Here is a 21,153-nt window from a genome sequence, read left to right as displayed (position 1 = left end):
TCATATAGCTTGATCCAAATCTCTAATTTCTTTCAAATTATTTTATGTTTATTGTTTTGTATTTCAGTTTTAAGCCAAGTTTTAGTATTTCATAAAAAAAATTGCTACATAATCAATATCCAAGAGATAGATTATTATGATTAAATTGTTTTTAATTATTTTTCATAATAAAAAATATAAAAAGAATGAATTTTAGTATATCAATAATTTAGGTTGAATGACACCGTTTTGTTTGGGTTGGCATTACGGCATTGTCCTGTAAGGTACAACGTTAGGTGTGACCAATGTGTCCTGTTGGTTAAGAAATAGAAAAAGAAGTAGAAAGTCATTAGTAGTAGGTCGACTTGTCCATGCCCAACCGTCAATTGGCCCACCATTTATTACGTTTTCTTCACTTCACCATTACCTTCCATATTTTCAAACGTATTTTCAAGAGGAAGGTTTTGCCTAATATGAAGTTTGCATTTCACCTAATATCATCGTGTACACACAAATTTCTCATCGAAATTTATTGATTTGAAAATTATGAGACAAATATAAATATTTGGTCATGTGAGTGATGATCTCTAGAAATTCTTCTGATTAATTTCTTCAATTTGTCTTCAAGAATTTGATCACGAATTTGCTTGATCTTAGCATCAAGGGTCTTTACGACTTAATCTTGATTACAAGCACTTTATCTTTACCTCACGAACTTCGCTTGATATGTTGATCACGAACTTCGTTGTTGCTTGATCACGAACTTAATTATCGCTTGATCTTCACTTCAGAAATCTTTTATTCTTATTGATCTCTGAAATGCTCTCAATCTTCAAATGCTCCCAATTTTGACTTAGGGGAGCCCCCTATTTATAATGTTTGGTGGGAGATTTTTGATGAGAATGTAATCTCTTTGAATTATCTCTAAATTATTTTAATTTATTTAGAGATAAATCATGATGATTCATTAAAAATCTTTTGATTGGCCGGATCTTGAGTCCTTGAATTTTGATTGGCCGAAGTTAAGTATTATCTCTAAATTGTCTCAATTTATTTAATGATAAATTAAATAATCTAATTTGACTTTTATCTCTAAATTAATATCATTATTATAGATAAATTAAATGACCAATAATTAAATTTTGATTGGTTAAAAATATGAATATTATCTCTAAATTATCTTGATTTATTTAGAGATAAATTGGATGACCAATAACTAATTTTTGATTGATCAAAAATATAAATATTATCTTTAAATTATTTTGATTTATTTAAAGATAAATTGAATGACCAATGACTAATTTTTGATTGGTCCAAAAAATAAATATTATCTACCAATAGGTGGATTGATTCAACTATATGTATTTAAAATAATCTAACCAATAAATTAATTATTTTATAATTAATTATATGGTTGTTAAATCCATGTGGTGGCATGCAATTGGTTGATAATAAATTTTTTTTTCTCTTTCTACACATTGGTCAGAAAAAATATAGCTTGCTCCTACCTTTTTAACTAAGTTAAAGTACCAGTGTCCCCGATATCATGATAAAACCTAGCTAGAAAGAAGTACAAATATCGAAACCAACTGTAAAGAAAGTATAAAATTAGCCACAACCTGCAAAGCTATAAAACATGAGAAAAAGGATTTTTCCTTCTTGATTTCTTGACAAAGCAAATGATGACTTGAAAGGAATTACACCCTTACAAAACAATACAAGACCGCAGCAAGTAGCTACTAGTCTCTCTATAAATGCAGAAGCTAACCTAGAATAGGTACTCAATTATACAGATCTAAGTTGTGTCCATTAGAGGAGCATCCTTCTTGTAACAGCTACATAGCCAATCTGTAACTGTCAGTACTGGTAACAGGTATTAACTAGCCATGAAATTTACACAAGCAAATAGGTCCACGTAACTGGAAGTAAAAAATTACAACAACATATGACACAATTGCTTTATATTGTTTAAGAAATGTAATACACGGGATTTGGCAGTTTAAAGGAACGCTTTGCCACTGCAAAACCCAGCAAGTCACTCCACTGATCTCCCAAGCTCCCATGAATCGTGTAACCTTCATTTACCATATTTGATCTCTTCTCAGATTTATATACAGTTGCTAGTATTCCCTAGTCTGAAGGTCCTCTGTACCATAAACCAAAATTCCATCAGCCATTCTTAAGTTTAACAAGTACTCTTATTTAAAAACTAGTTACATAGGTTTTCATAAAAACCAAATCAGGTATACAGGAAACGCCTGAAAGCTGAATATACCTCAACATAAGCCTTTCCCAGTCTGCAAACAGAAGATTCTCGCCTGTGGCATTCCTCTAAGTAGCAGCATTCATTTTTTAAATTTTGTTGATTGCATTATAAATTTGGGTGTCTTATTGTTTAAGTGATAACACAATATTTATTGCTTTTATGTCGTGTTGCAGTTTATGGCTAGTCAAGAAATGCCTCCACTTAATTTTGAAATTTCAGATAAATCAAAAACATAATGCAAAAGAAGATTTAGTTACTATTAAAATCTTACTTCAAGTTTGTACAGATAAGATTCGTAAGTGTGAAAAATCAAAAATTTCATTTAGAACTAAAAGATGAGAAGTTATAGTACAAGAATTTAATACTCGTGCTAATAAAAACTATACCCAAAAACAATTTTAAAAATAGACTGGATAATCTAAGGAATGAATGGACTTTATGGAAACAATTGAAGGGTAAAGAAACAGGTTTGGGTTGGAACCATGAGACGGGAACCATTGAAGCTGATGCCACATGGTGGGAAGTCAAAATAAAAGTAAGTATTTTAAATTTTATATATTTCATCTACTATAAATTATTTTACATATGTACTTTATTTAAAAATTTCTTTCTCTTTGATATTTGTGTAGGTCAATCCAAAATATACGAAATTTCTATATCAAGGGTTGAAACATACTGATGAATTGAAATTTATATTTGAAGATACAGTAGCTACTAGTCAAAATGTATGAACACCAACGATGGATATACCAATTGAAGATATTATCAAATTTACAAATCTAACTCCGGTACAAGATAATGTTGAATGTGATGCTGAAGAATTCAATTGTGATGAAAATGATGGCCCTATAGTAAACACTCAAATGAAGAGAAAAAAAATGGTACCAGAAAAAATGAGAAAAAAAGTGACAAAGAGTAGGGCAAAAATTGAGACTGCAGCAAGAAGCAGTTGTGCGACGAGGGGGAGCGTTGTTATTACTATGGAAATCAGTCGTATGTATAGTTTTTCCCCACATATAACACTTCTTCTATTTTCAAGATTTCCCTCCTGAGTCTAAACCGCAATCAACATGTACCCTAGAATTGCCATCCAAACAAGAATTTTCACTTGTGAAAATTTACCTCATGTTCCAGAACTTGCCTTATATCAATTGAATAACCTCAAGTCGCTGAAATTACAATGCTAACTAGTGCTGTTTTGGGAACAATTTAAGTATTATTAAATTGGGAAAAAAAAGTATTACTTATATTCTTTTAATCTTTTCAGGAGCCTAGTACTCCACTGCCCCTTTTAGGCATGGTTAGTCTTCTGGTATATTGGACTTTAACTGTATTAGGTGATAAATGATTAACCACAAATTACAAATGGTGAGCAACAGATTTTACGTTATCCACTTTACACCTTAAAATCTATCTTTCTAATGCACATGTAAATTTTTAGAATTCAATATCTCACAAACGTTGACCCATAATTCGTTCGAAACAACTGCAACAAAACATGCTTTAATTCTTTATTAGGCTATGTTTGGCTTTTGTTTTTTTTTGTTATTTTCTTTTTTTATAATGTTCCCCAAATTGCTATAAAGTAAAAGTACTTAGTAAAGAGCAAAGTTGTAGTATTAGACAAAAAATGAATGAATTCAAGTGAATATGATTATTCTATATAAAAGTAAAAGCGTACGTTCTTCTATTCTCAAAATTCACGGCAGGCTTTTAATTTTGCAAAAATGTGTTTGCTTTTTTATTTAATTGTAATTTTGCTTCTTTTTTTTTTTTTGGAAGTAAAAAGAAAGTAGCCAAAGTAACAATCATAATGGGACTAATATAACTAAGATGCAGGTGGAGGAATTGGCCTTTCTGGTGAAGGACAATCTTCCTTGCAAGCATCTTGTGCTCTCAATGGAAGAGGCTTTCGTTAATTCCCTTCAGGATGATACAAGGTAACAGAATAACCCGCATCCCCACGCAACAACTTCCGAGGAATTTCAGTTTTTGTACATGTCTCATACAATTATGAGCATATGTGAGTGATGAAAATGTTGGATTGCAGCTCAGATGGGATCCTAGAGTTGGAACCCATGAATTCATATAATCGGCTTCTCCTGCATCGTCTTGCAGATACATTTGGGTAATTTTTTTTGCCTTAAAAACGCCCTTATTTTTACTAGATAAGCGGACTTAATGTTTTTATCACTAATAATTATTTGAGTTGACTTTAGAGCTGTATAGTTTTCTGAGTTCCTGATTAACACTGATTTTTTTTTACATTCTGCTAGATTTGCTCATGAATCGGTCGGTGAAGGAGATGATCGGCATTTGGTTTTGGAACGATGCTCAGAGACATCAATGTACTTTTTATCCTAATTGAACTAGTTTTGGACATTTATTTCTTACTGTGCTCATAACCTTGCATCTTGTCTTGCAGACCTTCCATTCTTGTTAGTGATCTATAATGGCAGTGTGATGAGCCTCAGTCTCTCACAACATCACGACATTTATTAGTGAGAGAAGAAGCTCCACCAGGTAAAATTCTTCCTGTTGTGTAAGGCACTGTGTGGGCTACTGGTTCATGATCCCCCTATTCAAGCAAGAAGTCATTGGCAATTTTTGAGAATACTATGTATAGCTGAGAATATTCTCTTTTCTTTGCACTTTTTGATGTGGGTTACTTATAGAGGATCCAGAAGCCTGTAATACAGTATCCTTTTATGTCTGAAAGTTATTATGGGGCCTTGCCCATTGGGGAACTACAAGGAAAGGGAAGAATGGACGAATTGGGTGAAAGAAAGGATCCGGTTCCCCTTGTCTGGGTTGCTTAAAGATGCAGAGAGAATAGAAAGGAAGAATAGGTTACTAATCTTGTTAGTAAAAGAATGAAAGGGAAGGAAAGAGTAACATTTAATTTTCTTTTACAGTCATATGCATTTTGTGTTGAAAAGAAATTGTCAAATAAGGATGAGGAAGGATTACCATCCAAAGGGGATTATGGAGGGTTTGGGCAGGATACATGTATCCTAGTATTCCCATGCCCTCCATTATTAAGTTTCTGAAACAAGGGAGAGGGACAACTCCCTAGCAATATGCACCAACATTTTTCCATCATGGTATTCATTTTGTCTCATTGCATGGCACCCTACTTTTATCTGTCTAGATGTAATCCAAGTATATTCAAGTGCTTGAAGAGCATATCTGCCACAACAAATGCAATTACGTCGATCAGATATAAAGAATCTGTACTTTTTTACTAGGTACCTTTGGCTGGGCAGCGAGGAGACTGTCTCTTCTTTTTCTTCTTTCTTAAGGGAAGCCTTTGACATTAGATTCTTTTAGATTTTTTTTATCTAATCTGAAGTTTAAAGGTTATTGCTGCAAACAAGCTTAAAAAATTGTTACAACTGTAACAGGGGTAAGATTATGGGATGTCCAAAAAAAAAACATTGTTTTGGACATTCCAAAGTGGAAACTAGGACATCCAACTTGGGAATGGAGGAAGTATTTATCATGGGGCTATTCTGCTGCATTAATTGAAAGTGTTAAGGTGATAGGTCAAGGAATGTAGGTCTCTTGAAAGAGGACACTTTGAAGAGCTAAAGCACTAGATTGTTTCTTAATAACTTTTTAGATCCTATTTTAGTTGACCATAACTAAGTAATAACTGTTTTAGTTCTAGCATTCCACCAAAGTCCCATACCTTATTTTTAGGATAAGAAGGACCTGTTTATGAGACTCCCTCTCTTTAAGCATTTGCAACTTGGCTGCTAGGAGGGCTCTTGCTGACCGTTGGGGTAACTCACTTATTTTTTATCATTTCAGAAGACTATAAATGAATGCTGGTCTTGTGGTTCATTTTCATAGGCTGAAATCTAGATTCTATCGCATTCAGCAATAGGTGCTATGTTATTCCTTTATTCCCTTTTTGTTGTTTGTTTCCTTTGTCATTCGGTTAAATGTTTGCTCTGAATCTGTTCTTGATATTATGCTGGAAAAGGCTGTCTTCTGTTGGCATTACCTTTTATTAGATAAGGAGTTGAACAACGATTCTCACCATGTGGAAGTATGTAATAGAATGGATAACAAAGCTATTTTGGCTCCTGCGGAGACTGAAACAGAACTTCTTGTCTAAGATCCTATATACCAACCAATGATAAATTTTAATTAAGTGACTAGCCATAGACCTTGTGCAACGTGGCATGCCGCAAAGAGTAATGTGCTTATTTTGAGGATTGAAGTATTTATTATATGCACACAAGTTGCTAGTGCATCGTCCAGACCAGTATAATGATTTAGCGATGTCTATATGATTGAAGTGGTCCAGGGGTGACTCTTTTCAATTTCCCTTTTATTTTTTTATTTTATTATATGATTGAAGTGGTCCAGGGGTGACTTTTTTCTTTTCCCCTTTTATTTTTTTATTTTATTATACTTAATTTTGTGCATATATTTCCAGTTTTGTCTATATTGATTATCGAGTAGCATGAAAGTGTTAATTACCGGGACGATGAGACCTGAAAAATTGCCTTTTCTTGTTTCAGTAGCAAAGATGGAGTTGCCTTCTTTTGAGCTTAGTCTTGAGGCGAGAGAAGCAGCTTACTTGGCTGCTCGTGAGCGGATTTTTTCAATGGATGTTGAAGAGGTACGAGAACCGTTCCTGTTGTGGCTCGTCGAATGATTGCACATGCTTTGGGCCAAAAAATAAACTCATGTAGTCAAGATGTTAATGCCAGGGATTTGAAGGACCATGAAGGGTAACCTAATGAACTGAACATTCATGATAAGGCTGAAGTTGATAATAATTTGAGAACCGAAACTTATCAAGATACTGTCTTTGTCCCGGGCAATGCATTCAGTAAAGCAAATAGCAATGCACATAAACATAATGCTCCGGTAGTTAGTGAGAGGAATGTTTCAGACAAACCAGCTCAAAAGGGGCCTTCTGATGTTAGGATACCTGGAAGAAGTCGAAATAGAGTTAACAAAGAGTACTCAAAAGAAGAACATCTAGGAGCTGCAAAGAGAATGTTTGCTCATGCTTTAGGTTTGCGCTCAGCTAAGGATGGTGTTCTTTTGAAAAGCAGTGAAACGAAGGCAATTGACAATAAGTAAGGTTGAGTGACATTTCAAGATAACACATTGATCATTTATTTCTTCTGATGAACTTGGTACAATAGATAAAGAGCTCTTTGATTTTTTCTTCCAATTTATACCGGTTAAGGAAAGAGCTCCATGATGATACTACTGTCACAAATGAGAAATGCAAAGAAGAAAACCGTTTACCTGAGGTGGCATGGTAGCTGCTTGCTTGAGTCTTCTGGAATTGCATCTGGTGAGATTGCTGTCTTCTCATTGCGTAAGTTCTTTTAATGAGAATTGATGAGGTTTTGTATACTAGTTTGCATTTGACTAGAGTTGCAAGCTATCTGTTTTCCATGGACTAGAAGGCGCATCTAAGCTGCACAGGAGTCATATGTGCCAGTCAAAAAGATTCATTCTTCTCCCATGTAAGATGATGTTTGAACCTGAATAATCTGTAGTCTGTTTTGGTACTGACTTGAGAGATATTGTGAGGTTGTGATTGTAGGAAACTATGTTATAGGAAAATAATCATTTGTATTATGTGCAGAGAAAATGTTAACCGGGTTTAATTCTCAAGTAAATTATAAGAACCCACTTCGATAAATTTGTCCAGCTATCTTCTTTAGAACCTACACTTCCCTGACTAATTTTGTTGCACCTTATGTCTTATATAAGCAAATACGTGATAGCTAAGTCTCAAATATCTATCAGTAATATTCTGTTCTGAATCTGTGTTAAGGCTTTGTTCATCCTGTTGGAAAGCAATCTATTTTAGCAGCGTTTAGAAGGTTGCCACTTTCCAAAGCCTGTAAGAAGATTTGTTCTAGAATTCAGGCACACCGTTACTGCCAAAGCAGTTGAAGGAGGATATTTATATTATAGGTACCAGATATCACAGGAGAAGAGATTATCTGAGGGAACTCAACCTTGTCATACGATTTAATTCATTTACATGAACTTAAATCATTTGAGATTCAGTTATAGACTTCCAGCATCTAACTTCCGCTCAACAGTAACGAATAATTTGAGGTATCCCGAGTAGCTTGTCCAATCTTCTTTACATGTAAGCAATAACACAAGCTGCTAATTCCTTGCTTCCAAATTATAAAATGTGCTTCATATTCGGAGTAAAATGTTCTTTCCTTCTTTCATTTTTCCTTGGTGTGTATTTTAGCTTTCTATATCCAATAGTTGGACGCAATGGAAGATAGCCTTATGCCTTCCCCTATACCCCCTCAAATCTATGGTTAAGGTGGAAATCATTACATTAAAAAAATGATATCCACAAAATAATATGGAAATGGAAATTGATTACAGCTCAAGCCCTTTTTGAATGAAATGAGTAACCCTCTTGTATTCTCCTTTCAGTTTATGATACAAAAATTACAACAGAAAGACCTGGGTACCATGGGTCCAAAGAGCATCTCCTGCGGCGTTAAGACTCCATAAGAAAGCAACATACTGCAACCATGTCACCACCAAAATGAAATTAAGAGAGCTGTTCCTTGGATCTGTTGTCCCTTTTTCCCGGCGGCAGTGGTCTTGAGTAGAGTTAGTTGAGCCAGAAGAGACCAAAGCTGAAGATGTAGGATCACAGCTACATCACCCTTACACTTCGATGGGAAAAACTTCTGAAGAAAGCCCCATAAACTCTTGGGCGATGAGGAGAAAATCTTTCAATTGGATAATCTCAGCTTGTCATGTTTGCCTTTCTGTTCTTGGATGTTTGAGGACTTAGAAGCCAAAGCACGAAGCAAAGATTGAGTGGCTACAAACTTCTCTCTGAGCATGACATTGTAGTCATACAGACGTTGAAAATTCTTCTCTATATCGGACAACTCAATCTGAGAACCAGACTTGAATTCTGCATTGAATAAGAAGCAAGATTACAAAGAGCAACTCTAACATAAATACATCAGTTAAGTCCCTATCAACGGTTTTGGAGGAACACACCACTAAGGCATATGGTTTCAGTTCATCATATTGAAAGATTTGTGTTTAATAGGCAGTTCTAAATTGGAGCTTCAGAGCATCTCCAAGCAAATTACTTTACAATGGAGTCCAACGCTGACAGTTTAACATTTGTATTTCTAGCTTTTACCATTCAGCTGGCTGTTTTCAGTTACAAGAAGTCATCTATATGTATCAGTTATCATTTAACCACCCAACAAAATAACTATTAAAGTTCATAGCCAGTTGACTTTAGAAAGAGAAACTATTGGAGTTGTTATGAGTGAGGACAAGCAAGCACAACTTCATAAGACAGAGTAAACAAGGGAAAAGTAGTTCACAGTCAGAACCTTGAACAAAATTTATAAAATTCAAATGCCAATGACCATTGAAAGGCACATTTTTAATCAGTATTTTCCATCAAGCTCACATTCTAGATTTCAACCAAACCTATCAGAAAGTCCAATAGCAAATCACATGCCAATATGCAGACAGGCAATGAAGTCCCAGGGGCTTCACATTGAGGACCAAACCTGAAGGACACTAGTGAATATCAAGAGCCGAAGTTCTCCCAGGAATTTTTTTTATTTTTTGATGACACCTTAATTTTCTCTTATGACTTAACCAATGAAAGCCAATATTTGATACTCATTGCAAATCATAGTTATCACACTGGTAGCCCTACGAGCTGGCATTCCAAGAGGAAGCAGGCGTAAACTCTCCAAATTAGAATTATTAGATCTAGAACCAAGCAGACATAAAATCTCCAAAATAGGATTATTAGTTCTAGAACCAATTTATGCCTTTCTAATGAAAATCCTCTCTAACCATACTCTTTGGTAAACCCAACCTTTTAACCACAAAGGCACAATCAAAGCTCAATGGCAGCATTTACTGGTCTAGTAATCTTACGTCAAATATCCAGTCCCTGCTTACAAAAATCTTAGTAATTAGTCCCTTGTTTGAGGTATTAGGAAATGCCATACGCCATAGTTGTAGCAAGCGCCATTAATATATTAAAGTCAGAGAAGAATGGTTTCATCGAACTCCTGTCCGAAAGGTTAAACAAATACAGGATATCATTGAGGATGCCATGACTATCAAGTCTGCTAATGTTCATTGAAATTCTCAAATTGAAGGAGAAGAATTAGAAGATTGGCTCTGCCTGCAAGGAGGGATCTCTCGATGAAAGAATAATGTGCATATTAGAAGCGCATAAACCATGAATTAATGGGCCAAACGGCCCAAAAAATCATGAGGATAAAGGTGGGAAATGGTTCAGTACCCTAATAAACTCACTTTTTAAATGACTGCAGGCAACAAAAATGACTTCACTGACAATATTTTAACAAAAGATGATAAACACTGAATACTCAGGAAGATATATTAGAAACAGGGTATCATGCATAAGCAGAATCTAGTATTTTCAGTCACTGCAAAGGGAAGCAGGATTTGATTCATTGAATGGGAGTTTGAAAAGGACAGATTTACACTGTTTCTAAGGAGTGTCATCCAAAATCTGAAAAGAAGCTTCCTATGACTAACTGTATAAAATTTATATATGTCAACAATGTTTATTGACTTCAAGGTGACTTTAAATTTTGATAAACTTCTAAAGTACTATCATATATCAAAACCAGTGTAATCTAGCAAAACCTTTGGAAAGTTTAAGTGTAAAAATTACAAGGTTGATTAAAAACTATATCGATTCTGACTCAAGGAACTTGCTAGTCTGAAGCATATTACAGAATTTTTGCAGCCTCGCATGCCGACTAACTGGCACAATTTGATGCAACCCCCATCCACAACAACCCCCACCCGCACCCCCCAAAAAAAAAAATGGCAGTTCTATGGGCTGAGTGAAAGAGGTCCTTGCAACTAGCTCACTATAATAAGAAAATGTCAAAATGGTATTATCCATTATGTTTAAATTTGCAACTCTCGTCACAGGTTTAAGAGGCAGTATCTCGAAAGCATATAAGGCATATAAAAGGATACAAGTGATGTGATCTTCCTAATATTGAGCATTTTAGAATTATTTGATATATCTACAATGAAAAGTCAATGTGTACAACTCTCCCCTGAAGAATAAGAAAACCCATAACACTATATTATGCTACAAGATTATGCTATTGCTCCAAAATTTTGAATAAATTTTGTTGCCCATTATTCCATACTGTGTCTTGCCCCCTTGAAAATATTACAGGGAAAATGCTATTGCAAAAATACTCATAAAAGTTTTTTCAATTTCTGTTTTCAATAGAAGCTGGTAATTAAGGCACCGTTATGGTCTTGTCAATGTAAGAGTATTTAGTTTACACATCCACAATCTTTAAATGATAAAGAAGCAACGTGACACGAGACTGAAAATCCATTAAGTAACAAATGCAAACTAATTAAAAAGGCATCTCTCTCTCTCCAATAGCCCTTCTGCATATCGATAATACAATTCTAAGTATGACTTGAAAATAAAAAAAAATTTAATGGTTGTTTTATCACAAAAAAGAATTCATTGATTTAATAAACTAAAGACATGGTTTAGAGTTATGTTCAGTTATCAGCAGTGGATAAGGAAACAAAGCGCAGCACCAATTAACTCAAATTGTGCCTTTTTATGCAACATGTGATGATAATGATAATGATAATGATAATAATACTAATATGCAAAACCTACACACCAGTTCTTACCTAGTGGTGGTGGTGCAGGAATTACATCATCACCAAGAGAAACTGCTTGATGTGGGACAGCAACTGCATCATTTGAACCAATAAAATGTCTCCTCTGGTCCTTTGTAGATCCAGGTATATCACGTTTGAGGGGCTGCACACGCGAAAAAGGTTGGACTTAGACACCTATGTGCACAAGTAATGCATTATTTGGGTCCAAAATTCGTGATAGAATTGCTAACATAACCACATAGACTGATAAACAGCTAAAATTTTATCTGAACTTTGGCACAAATGTATTTCTGAAAGAAAAGAACTAGAAAAAAGAAGAAAAAGGAGAAACACAATTTTCAACTATTTTCATCAACTAACACCTAAGGTGACACCGTGACAGTGACAAGGAATAACCAGTAAGCCATACAGCTTTATCCAAAGATAATAAAAGTTAATAAAATCTGGAGTTTAACTCTAAGTGAATCACAAAGCATATAGGGTATTATTGGTAACAAGGATATATTGGACAAATTCTTAGTGATTCTAAAGGCTTAAAACCACACAATGACGGCTTTCTGCAGCACAGAAAACAAGATAACTAAGAAATTTGTTCGGCCTTTCATGTTATAGATGTGCTGTTAGTCAGTATTTTAGTTGGCAACACATTGCAATATTAGTTAAGAAGAACAATTCACACTGACTATCACAAGTACTAATGCACCCAGTAAAACTAAATAAAATAGTCTTAAAAACATAATATTTACCAATTACAGGTAACTTGTGTTAACCAAGGCTTCTTTAAGTAAATAGAGTATGCAAAGTCAGGTTAAACATTCAAAATAAATAAATAAATGAAGTCAAGAAAAAGGGCAGAAAAATTATGACTCATACTAAAATTTTTTGCATGACATGTCAAGCAAAATCGCTTGTGTTAACAACAATAAAAGAACAGTAACATACAGGTTCACTTCTTGAATAGAACCTCCCTTCAGGGCTTGACATTGATCCTGCCTTACAAGATATTACTTCTTGACTACACAGCTGTTCTAGATTGGTATTCTACAATATTTACAAATGAAATAAAACCAGGATAAGTTAACAAGATTGAAACAGCAGGAAAGAAATAAGGAAAAGAATATTTCATTTTGATTAACTAGTCTAATTAATGAAAGAAGAAAAGACAAAATTAGGTAGGTGTTGGAAAAGAAATTGATAAAGCCTACCTTCTCACTAGGTACGCTGGCTTGCTTGCTAAAATTTATATCCATATTACTTAGATGCCTTCGCTTCCTCGATGACCCACCTTCACGAATTGATCCATTACCATGGGTCGATGAAATTATGAAACTACCACAGCCCGATACCTCTTTAGAGTGGTTGTCATTATCCAATGCACTGCAACCCCACGTGTACATGACATATTTTCTCACCTGGTTAAGAGAAGCACATTAACTCAGCTCAATTAAACTAGGACTAAAGCAGAGAGAAAGACTCAACTGATTAATGGAACATAGGCTACATGTTCCTATGAGCAAGAAATTACTTTATCCCAACGTTCTTGAGCTTTTCTTCTATTTCTGATCCTCCGTAAAATGCTATCTTCATTGCGGAGCTTTTTTATTCTGTATTCACACTACAAACCAAGCAGGTTAGGAATTTTGAATTCATTGGATTAAAAAGCATCTTAGTTTTCCTTTTTAAAAAATCTGAGAAAAGACTAATAAAAGTACCAAAAACTTAGCGACTGTTTCAAGCAATTAAAAAATTACTTATTAGCCTGGAACTAATTTATGAAACAAAATATGCTTTTCTGGCTGGCAAAACTGTAACTAGACAACTACTAATGTGCTTTCTACCTCTAGTTACGAATAGGCCCTACTTTTTCACAACATAGTCAAGCACCCTATGTAACAGAGTAAAATCCTTTTTAAGGACAAGGAACTCAGAATAATTACTTACACAAGTATTTTGTAATTATGTTTAAATATTGATAACGTGTGAGTTATCAACTTAGGCCAGGTTACATGTTATTGGACATCTATGTTTCTCAAGGAAAATAAAGAACAAGAAACATGCCTTCTATCTCCTTTACTTTAGAAATAAAAACTTAGAAGCCAAGAAAGAGGCAAAACAAGGAATCTAGCTATATTAGCTACTTTAAAACCTGGCCACAAGCTCTATACTTAAGTATAAAATCATGCTTATGCCAAATCATAATATGGGGAACTCAGGTGACCAAGTGGAAGGGAAAAATGAGAAAGCAGGCAAACAGTAAGGCACACTAATTTGACAAGTGGCTACGTGACCAAAAACTTGTAATTATTTCTCTACATTTGGTAATGTTTGGAAAGAAAAGGAAAAGGGTATGGGGAAAAGGAGGGAGAGGAAATAAGAGTGTCACAGTATCCCTGGTTTGGATGTTTTAAAATGAGTGGAAAGGAAAGGAATGGATATATCATATTCATGTATGGTATAACTGACAAGAATGGAAAAGACTAGTTGTATGACTTCTGCAATAATGTTCTCCCTTAATGAAAAATGTGTATGTATGTCTCTATGTGTGTGAATGTGTGCACATGCGCACGTTCATGACTGTATGTAATTAAAATTTAGCATTAAAAATTGTTGTACAGCCAATTTAACAAGGATCCTCTCCATCCAAATCCTCCCGATTTGGAGAAATTGCAAACACTGGATTTTTAGGGGAAATGGGAAGATAAACATGCTCAATGCATAACACTCAAAAGCATGAATATTGATAAAGAATCCCTAAATAGTTTTCTAAAATAAGTTAAACACAAGTGTCATAAAAGGCTCCTTTCTTGTATAAACTGCCAACATTCCAACTTTTTAGAGCCTTTTTCTGAAGCCAAAATGTCAGAGCATTAACCGACAACTATCACTTTATCTCGCCACCCCCAACCCTAGAAAAAATTAGCTTTAGTTTGTATTGCATATAATAAAAAAAGAACAACATTAACACAGGATCAAATCCATTTATTCTGACTAACTACAAACTTCTATTTTCCTAAATTTGACACTGAGGTAGAAGATAATATATAGACATAGTCTTTTACGCATCGTGATCTCACAAATAGTTGAGAAAGGTAAGGTCCAAGATAGAAACGAAGAAATTCAAACAACCTTTAAACAATAAAAAAGGCCAAAGGTTTCGCATAAAACAACCTAGATTATCAAAACACAAAAGCGCAGCCCACACATAGAAAAACTAGAACAAACCAAGATAGGTTAACCACTAAAATTAAAGGAAAACTGACTAGAAGCGTCTTTCTCTGCATCCTACAGATGGGTAAAATATAAATTAACAGTATCAGGTCTAGATAATATAAGGTCCTTGATCATCTATACTTAAATCTTTACAATTTATCATGAAAACCAAGAGGGAAGGTAGAAAGAAAGAACAAAATGTAAACTCAAGAGGGAGAAAAATTACTTGCACCAAGAGATAGAGAAATATCCCCATACTAATGCAATATAGCCCACCAAGATCTGCAAGGAAGCCCACTGCAAGTGAAAAAAAGAATATTGCATTAATATATCAGAGTAGAGATACACTTCAATTAATCCAGCAGAGTGATGCAACACACAGAACAGCAACTAAACTTGAACCATATGCCTTCAAACTATGTCGAAGAAATGGTTTTGTTAGCTTTGGCACCTGATGAAGTCTAATTTAATAGATGCAAAATTTTCTTGCCCCATCTCTTTGATCATATTCATCAAAGAACTAAAACAAGGAAGAAAATTTTGAAGGGAAAAAGAAAGAGCACAGAATTTGGCTTCATTAAGCATTTAACAGGGCCCTGAAAGGTAGAAAACAACATAGGCATAAGATCTATAATATGCACCTGATTAAGATAATTCGTAATAAAGTATGTCCCTCCAGCAAAGTGGAACAAGAAAACAATATTTCCATTGAACAAAATTGTCAAGCTCCTTATCAGTCTTAAAGTCTATGCTTCCAGAAACCAAAGGATTCTCCAAAAGTGAGGGAACTTTTGCATCATTCAGAATGAGGTAAGTATCTTATCCTGCATTCCTTAACTACAGCTGACAGAAATGTCTGAAATCCATAAGCATGGACTTGAATTCGATACACTGTTTTTCTAAAAATTATCAGCAGTAGCATGATATTCTTTTCAGAATTAGAATGGGATAAAGATATGAGAGGCCAGAGGAAGATTCCAAGGAGTAAGGAAATGCCACATGTTTAACCTAGTAAGTTTCAACCTCAAAAAAATGAAAGTTCCGTAAACCTTGGTCAAGCTATCAAGACAGATATACTTTGTTTATAACTTGATCTTGCAGCTTTTTAACTGATGGCACAATTTTACTGAAGTTACAATTTCCTATCTCCAGAACAAACTTTATGATGAAGCAACATTCACCATGCAAAAAGAACTAAAAGAACTAGAACAATACAAATGATTGAGCTCGTCTTGGTAACAGACTACTTTACTGTTGAGAAATCAAAGGGTACGGCAAGGCAACCCCATCCTTGACTAGAATATAGAGGGATTCAAAAAGGAAATGCAAAGCACATGAAAGCCACAATTAGAAGTCAATTCAATTAAAGTACAATCTTCTCCTAATCGGAGTTCATCAAGTAAGCCAAGTTGAGAAAGTGATTAAAGATATCTGAGACTGTCACCTTAAAATAGTCTACAACACTCCCAAATGTCAAACACATTTCCAAATCATCTTATTTCAAGGGGTTGATTGGCTTAAGTCTTTACATTCCTGCCTATAGAAGTATCAATTAACAAAGTAAGAGACATCCAAAATTCTCCAACAAATGAACATACTGGATGCCAAGAAGTCAAGCAGCAGAAAATATAATGAGAAACATGAATATCATAATATAGAGAGTTAAATATCAATCTTCAATGATTAAGCTGATAAACAATGAAACTTCAAAACAAATTTGCAATTTACTTGAAGAAGACCAATCTGGATGGAATCCGTGTGATCCTAATACATGCTAAATTTGACAGAAATTATTTCAGAATAAAACAGATTCTCCAGGAATAGGGTGGCATGACAAACATATTTGTAAGATATGTTCACAAGAACAGACAGTTAATCAATGTTATCTACAACCAATTACCAGGAGATACTGCAACAATCTATCTACAAAAGAATAGATTGCTGACACAAGGAGAACCAAACAATCATAGAATAAAAAAAGAAAAAAAAACAACAGTAACAACATGCAATAAACTGCCTAAAGAGCTGGCAATATTGGAGACAGTTGAAAAATTAGTTATTATGGAATCTATCGTGCTGTAAAGGAAACCACTTGTTAAGGTGTTAAGATTACAAATAAGGCATGTATCTTCAGCCGGAGCTTTAGGAATGGAACACCTTGATTGATATCCAAACTGTCATTACATATTTAATAACTAGATGATATAAAGTTTATAAATATGTTGCTAGGATTACCATTAATGATACAGTGCCGAATGCCATAAATGTCGAGGGGATATCATAATGGATGGAAGAGCATAAAGTTATCAGGTTGCAGATGATAACACATGCCAAAGACTGAATCAGAGATACACAGGCAAAGCAAATCACTCACCAGCACCGATAATATTTTGACGTTCAATCTCAATGATGTAGGAAGACAGATAGTTGATATATAATGTGGTGTTGATTTGTCCATTACTAGCACTCTCAAGTGATGCCTGGAGCTGAGAGGTCTCACTCAAAATTGAACCCGGAACAAATTCATGAAACAGAGGCTGGATTAGCCTCAGATCATTTGCACTGCGGTATACGCGAGGAAATAAATTGAATATCAATATGTTTGTGTCCACTCCTCTGAATGTAACTGGTGTATTATCAAAATTGCTTCCATTCTTCAATGTTCCACTAACATAACTTACATGCCCTCTCCCAGAATGATCTTTTGCAGTTACATTGAACTGAAAACCAACAGCACTTGCAGGACTGTTTGGAAGATCAACAAACTGCCATGAAATGGACATAAAATCTTGAGTGAGTCGGCAATTGCTGCACTTGAGAGTTATGGTTGGCCCCAAGCTTCTGTTGTGACACGAAAAGTTTAGAAAATTTGAAAGAGGGGAAACTTTTCCTTCAATGAAGCCAGAACTCCCAGTAAGTAAGGTAGTAGGGCGTTGCAAGTTTGAGCAGCTCATACTAGAAATAGTGGTCATATTAAATTCCATGTCATTCCTGAAGGAGGCTAGGTCAGGTGCATTTGTCGCTTTCACATTATGCACTTCAATGGATCTCTTTTCTATGATTTGGTAAAGCAACCTAGGAAAAATCATGAAGGGGGGACGGTGATAAGTCAATGTGCATTCATATGTCAAAAGGACACAAGAAAAACATCCATAAGAATTTGATTATCAAATGTTTGCATCAAGTAATTCATATGCTAGTTGGAAAAGGATGCTATCCTCACTCACGCAGCAAACAACCCAGTGAAAAGTATCCAGCTTGCAATGGAGAAAGTTCCACCAAGTTCTGTTTTCCGTTTCACAACCAACTTCTGATCATCCTACATAAAGAATTATAAAAATTAACGCATCTTCATGTTTATACATCAAGAAAGTATGGAAAAGTTCATTCTTTATGAAAGAACATGTTAACAAACTTTTTATGAAGACAATTGTGATTTCAGAAATCAGAATCATTCCTTAGTTATTAGAATGTCAAAGTCATCTTGCTATACTATCATACACATTAGCCAAGCGCAAGAATGCTATGTTTCAACCGTCCTAAGTAATATCCAAGTTACCAGTTTTTAAAAAGTAATACTCCCAGTTCCAAGTATACAAAAATTAAATACATTTCATTTAAACACAGTAACGAGGACTTATTAAATTGCTAACAGATACCAATCCCTAGGTCACCCCAAATTTTCAAGACAATCTAAAGCACAACCAACTTACTAAATTGAGCCGTGCTATCACCCTATACATTCTTGTTAACTTTAAAAAAAAAAAAAAAACCACCCATGAAAGATATATCTAGATTAATTTCAAGCGTTGAAAAAGAAAAGAAAAGAAAAAACCTTATCAGTTATCATTAGCGACTTGATTTAGAACCTGAAACTTTCAGCTTAGACATCTCAAGTTCGAATCCTAGAAAGACAAGGTACCTTTTTCGTGTTCGAATGTATCAAAAAGAAACCCAAAAAGAGAAAAAAAGAACCATTACTCAGAAGTGAAAAAGGGACTAACCAGCCAATGCCTGGTAGCAAAGCAAACATCCAAGCGACTAATCCACCATCTGATCCTAAACCAAACATTTCTCCCATCACCTAGCTTTGTAAACCTTAAGAAGAAGCAAAACACGAGCCAAGACAGCAACATTACAACAGTAGCTTCCAGGAACACAGCTTGAGACTGAGTAAACTTCTTGATTGAATCAAATGAGAAAATGGTCTGAGGAAGCGACACCGCATAGTAATCAATCCCGGAATCAGTTTGTATAACTGAGCTGCCACCATAGAGAGTGCAGCTGTTGGCTGAAAGGTTGAGAAAGTGGCCAACTTGGCAGGCACAGTGGCTGCCGTTGTACAAGAATGAGTTTTTGGGACAGGCCATCTTTTTAAGCTTCAAATTAGCATTTTTTCGATTAGTTCTGAAATGGGTTTTCAATGAGATCTTGAAGTTTTTCTTTTTCTTTTACTTTCTCTTTTTCCTATTCGTTGGGTTTAACTTCTTTTTGGTTGGGTTTTTCTATATTTTTGTTTGGGGAAAAAGAAAGATTTCCAGACAAAGATTCGGGGAGAAGGAGAAGGAGAAGGAGAGAGGGTTGGGTTATGTCCGAAAGGAAAGATGTTAGAAATCGTGAGAGCTTGGGGTTCTGTTTTTCGGTTAAAGAGAATCAGAGTTGGAAGGACAGAGAGAGAGAGAGAGAGAGAGAAAAGCTGTGAAGGAAAGAAACGAATGTCTTTGAGAGTTTAGACCACATGACACGGTGACAGAGCCAGAGCTCTTCCTTTTTTTTTTTCCACATCTGTCCTTTAATTTTCTTTTACAAAAGGTATAAACTTTGATATTTCAAAAAGAAAGCTTAAGTTTTCTTTTGGTGAACAAGAGGAGGAAATGGACGACGATGGTGATTATGCATTGACGGCAGTGGGGGGCCACCAGAAAGTAGGTGTGCCAAAGTGTGAACTCAACCAAAGACTATGTGCAAATTTGTAGTTGAACGGTTCAGAACTAGCCAGAATTGGGTGCCTTTTCTCAAAGAATCTCTCTCTTTGTTTCCGCTTTTACAAAGAGAAATCTGATTACAGATGGCATTTATTGAGTCAACTGAATCGACTTGTTGCAAAGGAGATGATCCCAATTTCCCAAAGGAAAATTACAGGGCAGCGGAACGAGGAGATAGCAACAATAATATCAGTACAAGTACAACACATTAATTGGTCGCCAGGCAGAGAGCCATAGCCATGAGCCATAGCCATGCCAAACTGTATGCCAACAATGTTGAAAAGTTGTTTTTGAAGGATGAAAGTTTGCTTTGGCTTTAGATTCGACTCATGGTCTCTTTAGTCAGCACAAAGAAATCCAGAATCCAATTCCAATTTTTCCCAGCATTGGAATAGTTGCTCATAAAGGCCTGACTTTTACTCCTTGTACGTTCGAAGAGACAAAGTCAATTTATGAAAATTGTTAGCATTGGAGGAATGCTTTCTCGTGAAGAGCACCTGCCTTACTGTTTTGTGCGGCGAATAAACGATATACAAGTCAATTTTAGGAAATTCAGTGATCTATGGTAGGGTGAGCCAAAATATTTCCAACCAAATAAAATCCATCTCAATTGAAGTTTAAGTTCCATCGTTTGGTTTGATTAGAACGATTTTCAGGATGTTCGGTTTTGTAAATGTGGTTATTTTGGTAAGTTCGACTTGATTTATTGTTATCGAACTTGAATTAATATAAATTTAAATTATTTCTCACATATTAATATATTTTTTAATTTTTATACTATTCAATAATTATATATTAAATTTAAAATATTGTTGAATTTACTTGAACTTGTTGAAATTTATATTTATATATATTATCTTAAGGTTTAGTAAGATATCATAAAAGATATATTTCAATTCGATTTTTTGAAATCGATCAAAATAATTTGATTTTCGATCGATTTAGTTAAGTATAATAATTCGGTTCATTCAAATTTTTACTCAAAGTAAGTTCAATTTTTTTTATTTTTAC

The 21,153-nt window shown here is 34.7% G+C and overlaps 1 protein-coding gene and 3 long non-coding RNA genes across 4 annotated transcripts; 3 read left to right on the top strand and 1 right to left on the bottom strand.

Annotated features, from left to right (window-relative positions):
• LOC108662236 lies at positions 4,160-4,758 on the top strand. Its single transcript, XR_001928050.1, has 4 exons — positions 4,160-4,185; positions 4,296-4,373; positions 4,522-4,593; positions 4,671-4,758. It is a non-coding gene; the product is annotated as an uncharacterized LOC108662236 (long non-coding RNA).
• Positions 6,985-7,894, top strand: LOC108662234. The gene is made up of 3 exons (XR_001928047.1): positions 6,985-7,344; positions 7,458-7,568; positions 7,635-7,894. It is a non-coding gene; the product is annotated as an uncharacterized LOC108662234 (long non-coding RNA).
• On the top strand, positions 8,229-9,678 carry LOC108662235. The gene is made up of 2 exons (XR_001928048.1): positions 8,229-8,347; positions 8,687-9,678. It is a non-coding gene; the product is annotated as an uncharacterized LOC108662235 (long non-coding RNA).
• On the bottom strand, positions 8,598-20,074 carry LOC18599437. The gene is made up of 9 exons (XM_007029410.2): positions 19,162-20,074; positions 18,385-18,476; positions 17,532-18,232; positions 15,384-15,454; positions 13,473-13,562; positions 13,153-13,359; positions 12,890-12,988; positions 11,957-12,089; positions 8,598-9,182 (listed from the first exon to the last, which is right to left on the bottom strand). Exons 1-9 carry the CDS (start codon positions 19,525-19,527, stop codon positions 8,995-8,997), a joined length of 1,947 nt encoding a protein of 648 aa, XP_007029472.2. The 5' UTR covers positions 19,528-20,074; the 3' UTR covers positions 8,598-8,994.

Source organism: Theobroma cacao, chromosome 5, assembly GCF_000208745.1.
Source record: "Theobroma cacao cultivar B97-61/B2 chromosome 5, Criollo_cocoa_genome_V2, whole genome shotgun sequence".
Taxonomy (NCBI): domain Eukaryota; kingdom Viridiplantae; phylum Streptophyta; class Magnoliopsida; order Malvales; family Malvaceae; genus Theobroma; species Theobroma cacao.
Note: the sequence above shows the minus strand (reverse complement) of the source record. Positions and strands in the feature narration are given on the sequence as shown.

Bases quoted from the DNA above. Each gene is read 5' to 3' on its own strand.
- LOC18599437 (XM_007029410.2), bottom strand. From the start codon at position 19,527: ATGGCCTGTCCCAAAAACTCATTCTTGTACAACGGCAGCCACTGTGCC. The intron at 15,455-17,531 runs GTGAGTGATTTG...TTTCACTTGCAG, and splicing joins TCAAAATATTATCGGTGCTG to TGGGCTTCCTTGCAGATCTT. The intron at 12,090-12,889 runs GTATGTTACTGT...TCGCGTGTGCAG, and splicing joins TCTATTCAAGAAGTGAACCT to CCCCTCAAACGTGATATACC.